This window comes from Octopus bimaculoides, chromosome 15 (genome assembly GCF_001194135.2).
Source record: "Octopus bimaculoides isolate UCB-OBI-ISO-001 chromosome 15, ASM119413v2, whole genome shotgun sequence".
Classification (NCBI taxonomy): Eukaryota; Metazoa; Mollusca; class Cephalopoda; order Octopoda; family Octopodidae; genus Octopus; species Octopus bimaculoides.
In genome coordinates, this window is record NC_068995.1 from 1,065,696 (window position 1) to 1,077,179 (window position 11,484).

The 11,484-nt window shown below is 36.8% G+C and overlaps 1 protein-coding gene across 1 annotated transcript in view; it reads right to left on the reverse strand.

Moving 5' to 3' along the window:
- Nucleotides 1-11,484, reverse strand: part of LOC106874100 (ubiquitin-conjugating enzyme E2 R2) — a 56,747-nt gene that overhangs the window by 947 nt on the left and 44,316 nt on the right. Inside the window, exons 2-5 of the mRNA XM_014921704.2 lie at nucleotides 7,216-7,302; nucleotides 4,694-4,791; nucleotides 1,425-1,559; nucleotides 3-200 (exon numbers count right to left, since the gene is read on the reverse strand). Coding sequence (XP_014777190.1) covers nucleotides 3-200; nucleotides 1,425-1,559; nucleotides 4,694-4,791; nucleotides 7,216-7,302 — 518 coding nt within the window. The remainder of the gene's footprint in view (nucleotides 1-2; nucleotides 201-1,424; nucleotides 1,560-4,693; nucleotides 4,792-7,215; nucleotides 7,303-11,484) is intronic.

Genomic DNA, 11,484 nt, shown 5'->3' on the forward strand with positions numbered 1-11,484 from the left:
GCCCTGAACAACAATCATCATCATCACCGTCAGCATGGTCGTCATCGTCATCGTCAAGAAAGACGTCGTCGTCGTAATAGTCTAAGTCGGTGTGGCTCTCAGTCTGTTTGGGACGGCCGCTTACGCAGTATTCCTGGAGGGTGGTCGGCACTGTCACACCGTCCTTCTCCGCATCGGCTATTGTTGCTTGAACTTGTTTCCTGTGCACAGAAGAATTGATACTTTCAATAAGAATCCCAACAACAACAACAATTTATATTTGCCACAAGAGCGGCAGTTAAATAGAACATTACAAGAAACAATGGAGGAGTCTGCAGAATCAGTCACAAACAAAAAAAAAAAGATTTGAAAACCAAGAATACACAAAGAAGTGCAATGAGATGTCCTAACAGCTGGACAGGCCCCTAAGACTAACTAAGGAACCCCACAAACAAGAACAACTGCCTACTTTCAACTAACAGGTTCATGCTGAAAAATAAAGTCATTCACCCAGCACCATTTCCATGACTCTCCCTCGTCTTTCAACAAATTCACTGGAGGGACAGCACCTTCCGCTTCTGGTGAGACTTAATAAGAATGAAAATGATGCCAAACATAATTAATACAATTAGGGTAAAATTTAAGAACCATACTGGGAATAAAACACCTTTGTACGGTCCAAAGAATTAGTCCTGCCAGACACAGCCCATATCCTACACATGTCACTTGCAATCCAATAACACAACTTTCACAGTACATATTCTATACCCCACCCCACCCCCAATACTAATGCACAACTGCCACAGCATGGGCTCGTGTTCTATGCAATCATCCCAAAAGAACAAATTTACTTACATAATCTGCAGAATCACCACGAAAACTATATCACAATTTTTATAATACTATCACCTTCCAATATGTTTATGTCACACAGCACATCCCAATAAAATAATAACATCTCAAAGTGTATATTCCACACACACACACACACACACACACACACACACACACACACACACACAGACTGAAGTGACTTGAAATGACAGCAAACACTGCTGCACAGCAAAGTAGATGTCACATACAGAAACATTCCCTCAGAAAACTGAAACTGCACAAACCCCTAAATTAGGGAGTAGGGATATAACTGATGAAGTCAATCCCATTGCTTGACTTGGTTCTTATTTTATTAACCCTAGAAAAGATGAATGGCAAAGCTGACCCAGGAGCAAACTGAACCTAGAATATAAAGTGACAAATAACCAAACAATGATTTCTAACATTGGTATAAGTTTACAAGGTTTAAGGGGACAATACAACTGATAAAATAAACATGGATTGTTGGCTGGTCTTTTAAACAAAAGGACCAGTCTCACAAGGATGAAATGCTGCCAAGCATTTCGTCCAGCCAATGGTTCTGCTACCCTTGGATAATAAAATGACTTTACCTGATAATATTTTCATATTCTTTATCTCGTCCTCTTGAGTCTCTCCATTTGCGATACATCACTGAAGCATCTACATTGGCTGGGGAATATGTGTTCGGTTCATTCAATAAGGAAATTATACTTAGGAGAATTGTTCTGCAATAAACAAAAAATACACAAACTGCACCATCAACACAATACAGTAGTTACATCACAGTCTGTACCACCAGGCCCTCAGCCGGGATACAGTTGCCCTACCACTCTCTCTCTCATAAGAAAGCTCCAAAACCTTCCAAAGACAGTGTCCTGCGTCTGTCCTTATAGCCATAAATCAATTGTGCTGAGTAAAGAAGGAATTTACATAAATCCCAAACCAAACAGATTATTTATGTATGCAAGGTTCATACTGACAACTGCAGCTCTTCACATACAAGACTTGTGTACACAGCTAGTGCAGGTCTAGATTTCATGTAAGTACCCAGCTTGTCTTATCTCTCCCACACTTCCAATTTTCTGTCTTTACATAGTCACTGGAACATTAGCCCCTGAGTGTCAGAATGACATGCCCCATAACAAAAGTGAGAGTAGCATGATTAAAAACATCAAGCAAATAGGTTTGTTTCGTTAGCGGTCTCTCTCTCTCGTATACAAGTCTGCACAAATCGTATTGATCAAGGCTTTCCAACATCTGTGCACACAAATCAATTAAGCTTTCCTGTAGCCTAGAGCCACTGGTTGTATAGCCAATCATCATAATCCACACTTGAACACCTCACCTCAGCAACACCACCACTGCTGGACATCCCACACAACTCTTAGGAACACTGCAACCAGTCCCAGTTCACGACATCCTGATCAGTCCAAGCAACGACTCAATCGTATCAGCAGAGTGATTAGAGTATGGATGGAGTGGAACAAGTCCAGAGACACTTGCCTAAGGGATGAAGCCGACCAGCCTTGAACCTTTCAGGGCCCCTGCAACTGGTGGAGAAAAGAGAAGAAACCACAACAGATGGCTTATTTTTAGATTGGAGACTTGCCAGAAGATTGGATTCTGCTAAAGGTACCATGGAGCAACAGATTAAAGTGACCAACAGGTTAAAGGCCATAGCCTAAAATCAGTCCTTGGAACACCTGCCCTCCTGGACAATTTCCTCAATTGAGAGAAAAATGAAGAAAAAGTATAACTCAAGATGCAAATACATATTAATAAAACTAATTTCAGCCACATTTTCATGTTTTTGCTATCATCCAATAAGATTTATATTCTTACATCAATATAATTATAATGCTAAAATTGCAAATTGTGGGTTATATACAAATGCAGTAATTAATAATTACAATAATTAATTCACTTGATTGGGCAAATTGCCCAGGGTTAATTGTGTTGATATTCTCAAGAATATGTAGTCTGTATGACTGGCTTCTGCACAGTTTCCATCTACCAAATATCACTTGGATAAACTCTCACACTTGCACAGTGAGACTGATCCTAGAACCACAAGATAGTGGAGTGAATTTTTAGATCACACGAATAGGCATGCATCCATACCTCTAAAGACAACAAAAGGGGTCTCTGTTGGTTTGCTCATACAAAAGACAAACAACTCCCTAAGGAGAGCACAGAAGGTTGAGTCAAGAGTAATGGTGATGGTGTGAGTGAAAGAGAATGAATCGAGTCAAGTTACACTTGGTGTAACAGTTGGGGACTGGCATGGACTCCTGGCATGAAAATTTGGTGCATGTGCAAGAGGGTGGCATCAGGTCCCATCCAAAGGATTTTGCCCATGTGGCATTAGTTTCGGCAGGAAAAAATGAAGTTGGATATTTTTTTAATGCACCTTGTACATACGTACATATGTACGTATGTTTGTATATATGAGGTACATTAAAAAAAATATCCAATACGTACCTATGTACATACATGCATACATACATAAACTGCAAGAGAATACCCTTGTCACAAGTGTAGAATGCATACGTAAGCAGAACAGCAAAGAATATCAAAATAAAAGAGTGGGAGCAGAAATACTGCCTTGCTTAACTTCAATGTCAATCAGAACTGTTTTAGTGCAATCAAACATAGTGACAAACGATGGTAGGAACTTGACTTTTCCAGGGATTTTCCACAGGGCACATCTGTTAACTGTATCAAAAGCTTTCTTTAAATCAACAAAGACTTGATATAAAGGTATCTGCAGTTCAGTACATTTCTCTTGGGTCTGTCTTGCAGAGAGTACCATGTCCATTGTTCCTCTACCTCATCTAAAGCCATTTTGGGATTTAGGGATGATATCTTCCATCAGCTTATTCAACAAAAATCTAGCAACCACTTTGCCAACAGCTTCCAGGTGTGATGAATGGATAGACTAATTGACTGATTCACACACACACACAATTAGTGGACTTGAACAGTAATGCTTAACTGGCATCATTAACTGACATCAGAAATGGGTGGATACCCAGTGGCTAAGAGCACTATAGAAATAAATTACCACAATACACAATTCAATAAGTTAAATCATTTGTGAGAGGGGAGGGGAAGCTTCAAATACTTGACCTTCACTTTCCAACAGCATAGAGATTCTATAGGTGAAGAAGAGGAATGCACTTGGTCAAGCAGAGTTTGGTAGTAATTATTTCAAACAAGATCTTTCTCAAGGTATTGACAACTACACACAGCTGTGAGAGAATCCCTTTCTACCATCTAAAAAGCTATTTCAAGTCTGACATGAAGAGGGCCTGGATCACTTAAATGAAACCAGGATAATATACAAGAGATATTTATCAATGTATCAATTCACAATATATAATAAATATTGATTAATCACATTGTAATTAGTGTTCCATTTTGGGAGACATTCTCTCAAATAAAAAAAAAAAAACCCTACATACACTGACTGCAGTTCACTTGTTTATTGTTGACTAATTAATCAAATATTGTTTCATCAGAGTCTTTCACCACACAACTGATGATCTTTCATTATAAATTCATTTTGCAAGACATATAAACACCAAACACAAAACAGGAAGCAAAACTAATTGCAGATCACTGAGTGAAAGTCATTGACAATTCAATCAATAGTTGATTGATCAACTGATCAGCAATGTAAAAGTGAACTACAACCAGTGGGTATTTGTATGTTCACTGGCACAACGACCTATCCAAAATACAACATATTTCCAACACATTGTTTCACTTCAAGAATTGTGTAAAACAAGAACATTTTAATTTTTCAACTAAAAAGCAGTTGCTTAACACACACACACACTGAAAGAGACTTGCTTACCGGACGTTCTGTGTAGGATTCCATCTTTCAGAAGGTAACTCACCGCTCTGTGGATCATCAACAGGGGGATGTAATATAGATATGCAAACATCTCCATTCTGGAACCAAGAAAAAAAAAAAGAATAGAGTTCAATACAGACAAAAACAACTGCATTAACTACTTTGAAGAGTTCAGTTTCAAGCCTTTACTTTCTGAGTTGAAACACTGCTCAGACGGATTTTTACCAGTCACCTGTCCAATGTGACTTTAGCTGATTTGATCCCTTCTCTAAAATCCCTGGCTTTATACCTCAGTCAAGTACTAGGGTCAATAGCATCAACTACCTTGGTATAAAAAATGGGTTTTACAGCAAACATTCTGCTCAATATCACAGATTTGCTTGTCAGTTGTTTGATCTTAACCAGTTCAGCATGTCTCTTAGTGCCAGACGATATGTGCATCTCTGATCACGAGTAGAAGTAGAGGGGGAGCATCATAGACATATTTATGAGGGAGGGGTTGGTCAATTACTTTGACCCCACTGCTTAACTAGTAGTTATTTTATTGGACCCCAAAAGGATGAAAGGGAAAGTCTACTTCAGCAGAATTTGAACTCAAAATGTAAAACTGGAAGAGACACTAATAAGCATTTTGTCCAATGTGCTAACAATTCTGCTGCAATAATAATAATAATAATAATAATAATAATAATAATAATGATAATAATGGTTTCCAGCTTTGGACACAAGGCCAGCAGTTTTCGGGAGTGGGGCTACGTCGATTACATCAACCCCAGTATTTGATTGGTACATAATTTTTTCAACTCCAAAAGGAAGAAAGGCAACATTTACCTCAGTAGGATTTGAGCTCAGATTGTAAAGAGCCAGGAGAAATACCACTTGGCATTTTGCCTGACACGCTAATGATTCTGCCAGCTCACCAAAACAACAGCGACAATAACAACAATAATAATAATAATTGCAATGCCACAAATTATGTGAGGATGGTATGATTGATTATATTGAGCTCAGTACTTGTTTTATCAGCCCTATTGATTAGAGTCACCACTCGTACAATTGTTGTACAGAGACACAAGGTCTCTGATTTGTTCGTAATGAACAAGGCCATGCAATATTTATGACTTTCTCAAGGTTATCAACCATACACACACACACACACTATAGACAGACAAGATAAATAAATAAAAATATTTAACCTTGCTTTAAAACCTGCAACAAAGCTAGAAATATTTTGTTATCTCAAATTAATTCATAAATTTCCTACTTCTCATATAAAATTTCATTTTCTCATTATTAAGTTATTTCTCTCATATCTCTCATTCCAATCTCCTCACCAACCATGGCTTTACACATCCTCCCAGACAAGACTTTCTTCCTGCCACTAAACAACAACAACAACAATGCTATTTTTTCCGTTATTTTACTTTCTCCAAATATTATAAGACAGTCCAGAAATATTTGCTCCAGTATGACAGAGTGATACAACACAGTAGAATTAGAAGACTTAGATGTTTTTGCTTTATAATAACAACCGAGATGAGAGCGAGAATTCCAGTGATGATGATGATAATAATAATAATAATAATAATAATAAAAGAAGAAGAAAAAGAGGAAGAGAAGGAGAATAATAAGAAGGAGATGAAAACTAAACTAAAATAAACAGATGTTTGAATAAATGAATAAAATTCCGTTGGTTGTAGTAGGGAGGTAAAACAAACTAAAGAAATAAGGGAATTGAAGATAAGACATTCAACCCCACCTCCCCTCCTGGGCTAAACTATTTTCTAAACATTGCACAGAAATATACTGAGATATTTCAGAAGAAGAAAAAAAAAAAATTGTATAAATTGTTCAAGATTAGGTCATGTGAAGGGGAGCGGGGGAAGGACATAAATGTGGGTAATGTTGTTTAACCTCAGGTCAATCCTGATCCAGGAGACCTATGACGAGAAGACATTCTTGCCATGACTGCCTCATCTCATAGTTAAATATATTGAGGACTATATTGTATAAGGGTCCTCCCTCTTTGGGTTGTAAGATGTAATTTCAAGGGAAGGGTGCTGTGTATGCAGGTGAGTATGTGTGGCTAGCATGCTTAAAACACTTGATAGATTCTTTAGCCATAATACTAAAAGTGATGAAGAAATTATTTGGAATGAATGTGTGTGTGTGTGTGTGTAATATATACATAAGTGTGTGTGTATGCATAGGGGTGTATAAGTATATGCACATATGTGCATATATATATATATATGTGTGTGTGCACAAATGTGTGTTTGCATGTTCACAAGTTCTTGTGAGTGTACATGTTCACATGTATGTGAGCCTCAACACAACAACCAAAACGTCGACACTGAGACATTCATTTTCCTCAAATCTCTCTAAAGTCCCACACCAACATCTGGTGGCCACACAGAAACGGAGACTCGGGAAGTTACCACTTCATGTAATTCAATAATACTTCTTCATACACACACACACACACATAAAAAGGAAAATAGAACAAAACTTATGCCACAAACCTCATAAACATTTGGGTGCCACATTCTTGATTTAAACTGAACACTAGGAGGAGAATATGGATAATCTGAAGGAAACTTCATGTGTGCCTGTGGAAGAGAAACAAAAGACAAAACATTACTAATAATATCAAATGAGATAAAACATAATTTTGAAAATAAATACTAAAATATTTGGACCTCAAAATAGAAATAAGCAGGACATAGGTATGAGAATATGGTACCAAGAATGATTGGTGCACTGTGTCACCACCCTCATATTAATGCCCACTTTACCCATGTGTGCATAAGCTGGGGTTTATTAAGGCAGATGTTCTACAGCCAGATACCTTTTTTGTCACCAATCCTCACCTGTTTCCAAACAAGGTAATATTTTACCCATGGCTGAACATGTTTTCACAGAATTGAATGACACTGCTTGTAGGACAGTGACACTCATTTACAACAATCATTTGATGTCAAGACAAGACAACACTAGCATACAAACAATAGGCTTCTTTCAGTCTCTGTCTACCAAATCTACCAGTCAGAGGCTTTAGTAGAAAACACTTAACCAAGGTATCACACAGTGGAACTGAACCCAGAACCGTGTGGTTGGGAAGCAAACACCTTAACGACAGAGCCCCACCTGCCCATCTGTAGTCACAATTACAACTCTACAGCCATACTTGCCCCTGGATAATAAAGAATCTGATCAAACGTGTAGAAACCCCAGCAAGGATTACAACATTCTACACAGCAGAAATAAACTCTGCAAGGTCCATGGCATATTTTACAGAAAATACATTCAGTTAAAGAGCACAATTTTTGCAAGATATTCTCTGTACAAACATCTCCTAATACAACTCAACCACATGGGGGTTGCAAAGAGATCTTAACCACACCACATGCATCTATAAGAATTATTGTCCGACTAATTGATTTTAATTTAAGTACAAAGCCAGCAATTTTAAGGGAAGTGAATTAGTTGAAACGATCAACTTCAGAACATAAGTGGTGCTTTATTTTATTGATCCTGGAGGAATAAAAGGCAAAGTTAACCTCAGTATCACAACTGGTATTTATTTTATTGAACACGGTGAAGATTAGAACTTTCAATATAAAATGGAGTCACTAAATACCACAAGGAATTTGCTCCAACACTCTCAATTTACAACCCCTAAAATAATAATTTAAAAACCAGAATTTTTTCTTGTTTTTTGATAGTTTTTTTAAATCACTGTTCAATCCTGATATATAAGCAGAAAAAATTGATTTTGTTGATTGAAAGAGTTGTGGTGTCCTTAACTGTAAAAGAACTACTTGAATTGACAAGATGATGAGATCTTACTTCAGATATACCAATTAATGACAAACTTGAAGATTAATTGCAGAGATATGTGGAATCAGAGAGAGGACCCTAAAGAGATTTAAGTTAAGGATGATGGAGTGCACTTGTTTAGAACAAGGTTTTAAGTTGGATAAAAAGCATCAGTGTATATAAAATGGGTGTGAAAAAAATACTGGTTACAGCAAAATAGGGAAAGAGGAGGTTTAAGGAACAAAACTGTATAAACAATGAAAATCTTTATGGAATATTTTTGCCAAACTTAATCATCTCAAAGAGAAAAACCCCAAGCACTAGTCGTATACACAATTTTCCTAGTGGGCAACAACTTAGAACTCTAGAATATTCTAGAGATAAAATGAACAACACATAAAAATGATCATCAAAAAGAAAGTCAAAATTAATAGGATCTAATCTCTGAATGTGAGACAACAAAATACCACAAAACATTTGTTAGTAAACGGATTCTACCATTTCACTGCCTTCAGTTAATTAGAAAAAAAAAATATTTCCCATGTTTCCACAAATATACAAGAGGAAGGAAGAGACATAGTTTATTGAGCTCCAGCCCAGAAGATTTGAGTCCAGAAATGCAAAGGAGCTAAATTAAAAAGTATAAGATATTAAGTGCAATATTCCACTGCTTCTACAAAACCACAATGATCCTCATGGGGAAATTTTTACGATACTGGGGTCCATATAATCCACTTCTCTCCTCCACTAAACTCCAGGCCTTCTACCTATGTTAGTAGGTTTGAATTATCATCATCATCATCATTATTAACCTTTAAGATGGTGAGATGGCAAAATCGTTGGAAGTCGGTGGAACAAAATGCTTTAATGGCTTTTCTCCTGGCTTTTTACATGCTGAGTTCAAATCCTCTTGAAGTCAACATTGCCTTTCATCCCTTCAGGGTCATCAACTTGTCTGCTTCTCCAAAACTGCTGACCTTGGGCCAAAATTTGAAAGCATTATTATTAACGATATCATTTTCATTATAATGCCATTAAATAAAGTGATTTCATAAAAAATTTTTTTTTTCATAACTAAGCAATGGTGAGAGGGACGAAGAGTGGTGGGGCATCCATCTTGATGAGCAAAAAATGATTGATTTCTTGACCTTTTAAAGCAGATGTTGCCATTGAATAGACTTGTTTTAGCTCAGCTGGGATATACTTGCTGACCTTTCAGTTTATTGGTGCATGTGATCACAGATTATCGTTATTATTGTTATAATTATCATCATTATCATTATTATTATTAGTAAATGCTGTCAAGGACCATGCAGAAGGGGTGGGTAGAGTATGTCAAAGGTTTTTGCAATTATACAATTACTATTTTATTTTATTTGTTTATTTGCAAGAGAAGAATGAAAGGAAGGGAGGAAGAAGAGGTATTTTCAATTAAGTTTGATAATCTTCGAGGAAACATTACAATAACATAAGTAGTTTTATTTTTAAATCTAATTGACGAAATGAACCATTCTCATCCAATAACGATAATAATGAAATGATAGTAATAATACACAAAACTACTACTACAGTTTTACATTACATTAAACATATTCGGTCTACTTTTCTCCATCTACCTGTCTCTCTCTCTCTCTCTCTCTCATACTTCATTGTCGATGAAGTGGTTCTCCACAGAAAGAAGAGTTCAGTTTTAAAAGATGAACTGACTCGAAACAATTCAACTGAATCACAGAAAAAAATCCCTGATTGCACAAACCTACATGTTCACAAACCTACATGTTCACAAAGAGAAAGATAAGCAGCAGGGGTTTGAGTGTGGGTTTGCTCATGAATAACAAAGAAGAAGAAAGAGAAATTAACAGTGTGTAATAATTACTACTACTACTACTACTATTACTACAACTACTACCACCATGCTATTTAGTGATGTCAGTGCTGTAGAGAGATAAAAAGAAAATTATTACTCTAAATTAAGTAATAGGATAGTACTGCCATTCGATTGAATATAACTGATCACAAACAACCAATGGTTTGACCTACTAAAATAACTCAACCTGCCAAAACAAACAAAAAAGAGAGAGCAGCCAAAATTCCCTCAAATAATACTTTAGTTTCATTGAAAAAGTAAGGACAGATTCAATAACCCTGTCATAGGTCATATATCTTCATCACCGTCATCATTATTTAATGGCCATGTTTAATTAATCTTTATTATACCCCAATACTGTATGCGGTTCAGTTTTTTTTTTAACAAATTAGTTATTTGGAAATTGATTCTTTCAATTTCAAACGTTATTTAATTTTTGTAAGGTGAGGTGGCAAAATTAATAAAACATTTCCAAAGAGTGTTGCTAGACATAAAAAAGGTTGGGAATCATTGCTCAAAATCCTTCAGCAAGTATGGAAAAGTCCAAACTTCCCTGATGAGGTCTTAATGAGACTGAACCATGCCAAGAGTTGACTCTCTTACTGAAATAAAATGGTATTAGACACCAAACTTGCTTCTTCCTCACAGCTTCATCACCATTTGACAGTTTATTGCAGTAACTGTTTCAATAGACAAACATCTACAACTCTTAAGTCTGGATGAATGTGGTTGTTGAGAGTGTTCTGGCTATAGAGATACAATATAGAGGCCCCTACACAATGGTAAGATAACCATAGACTCTCCTGCCACCACCTCAGACATTGGCAGCGAAGTTCCCTGTCAACTCGTTTGGTTTGCTATGACCTTACATACCCCACTCCCATCCCTCCTGCTACATGGTCACTGAGTCCATTCAAGGCCTTCTTCATTCCAGTCTTGGAGACCTGAAAAGGGATACTGGCACTGACTTTCTTCCTCTCATTAAAGGAATGAAGGACCAAAACATCCCCCACCCCATAATGAAACGCCTATCTCAGAACACAGATTAGATTAGTTTGTGTGCGAGAAAGAGACTACATGTGAGAGTGTATGAGTGGGTGGGGGA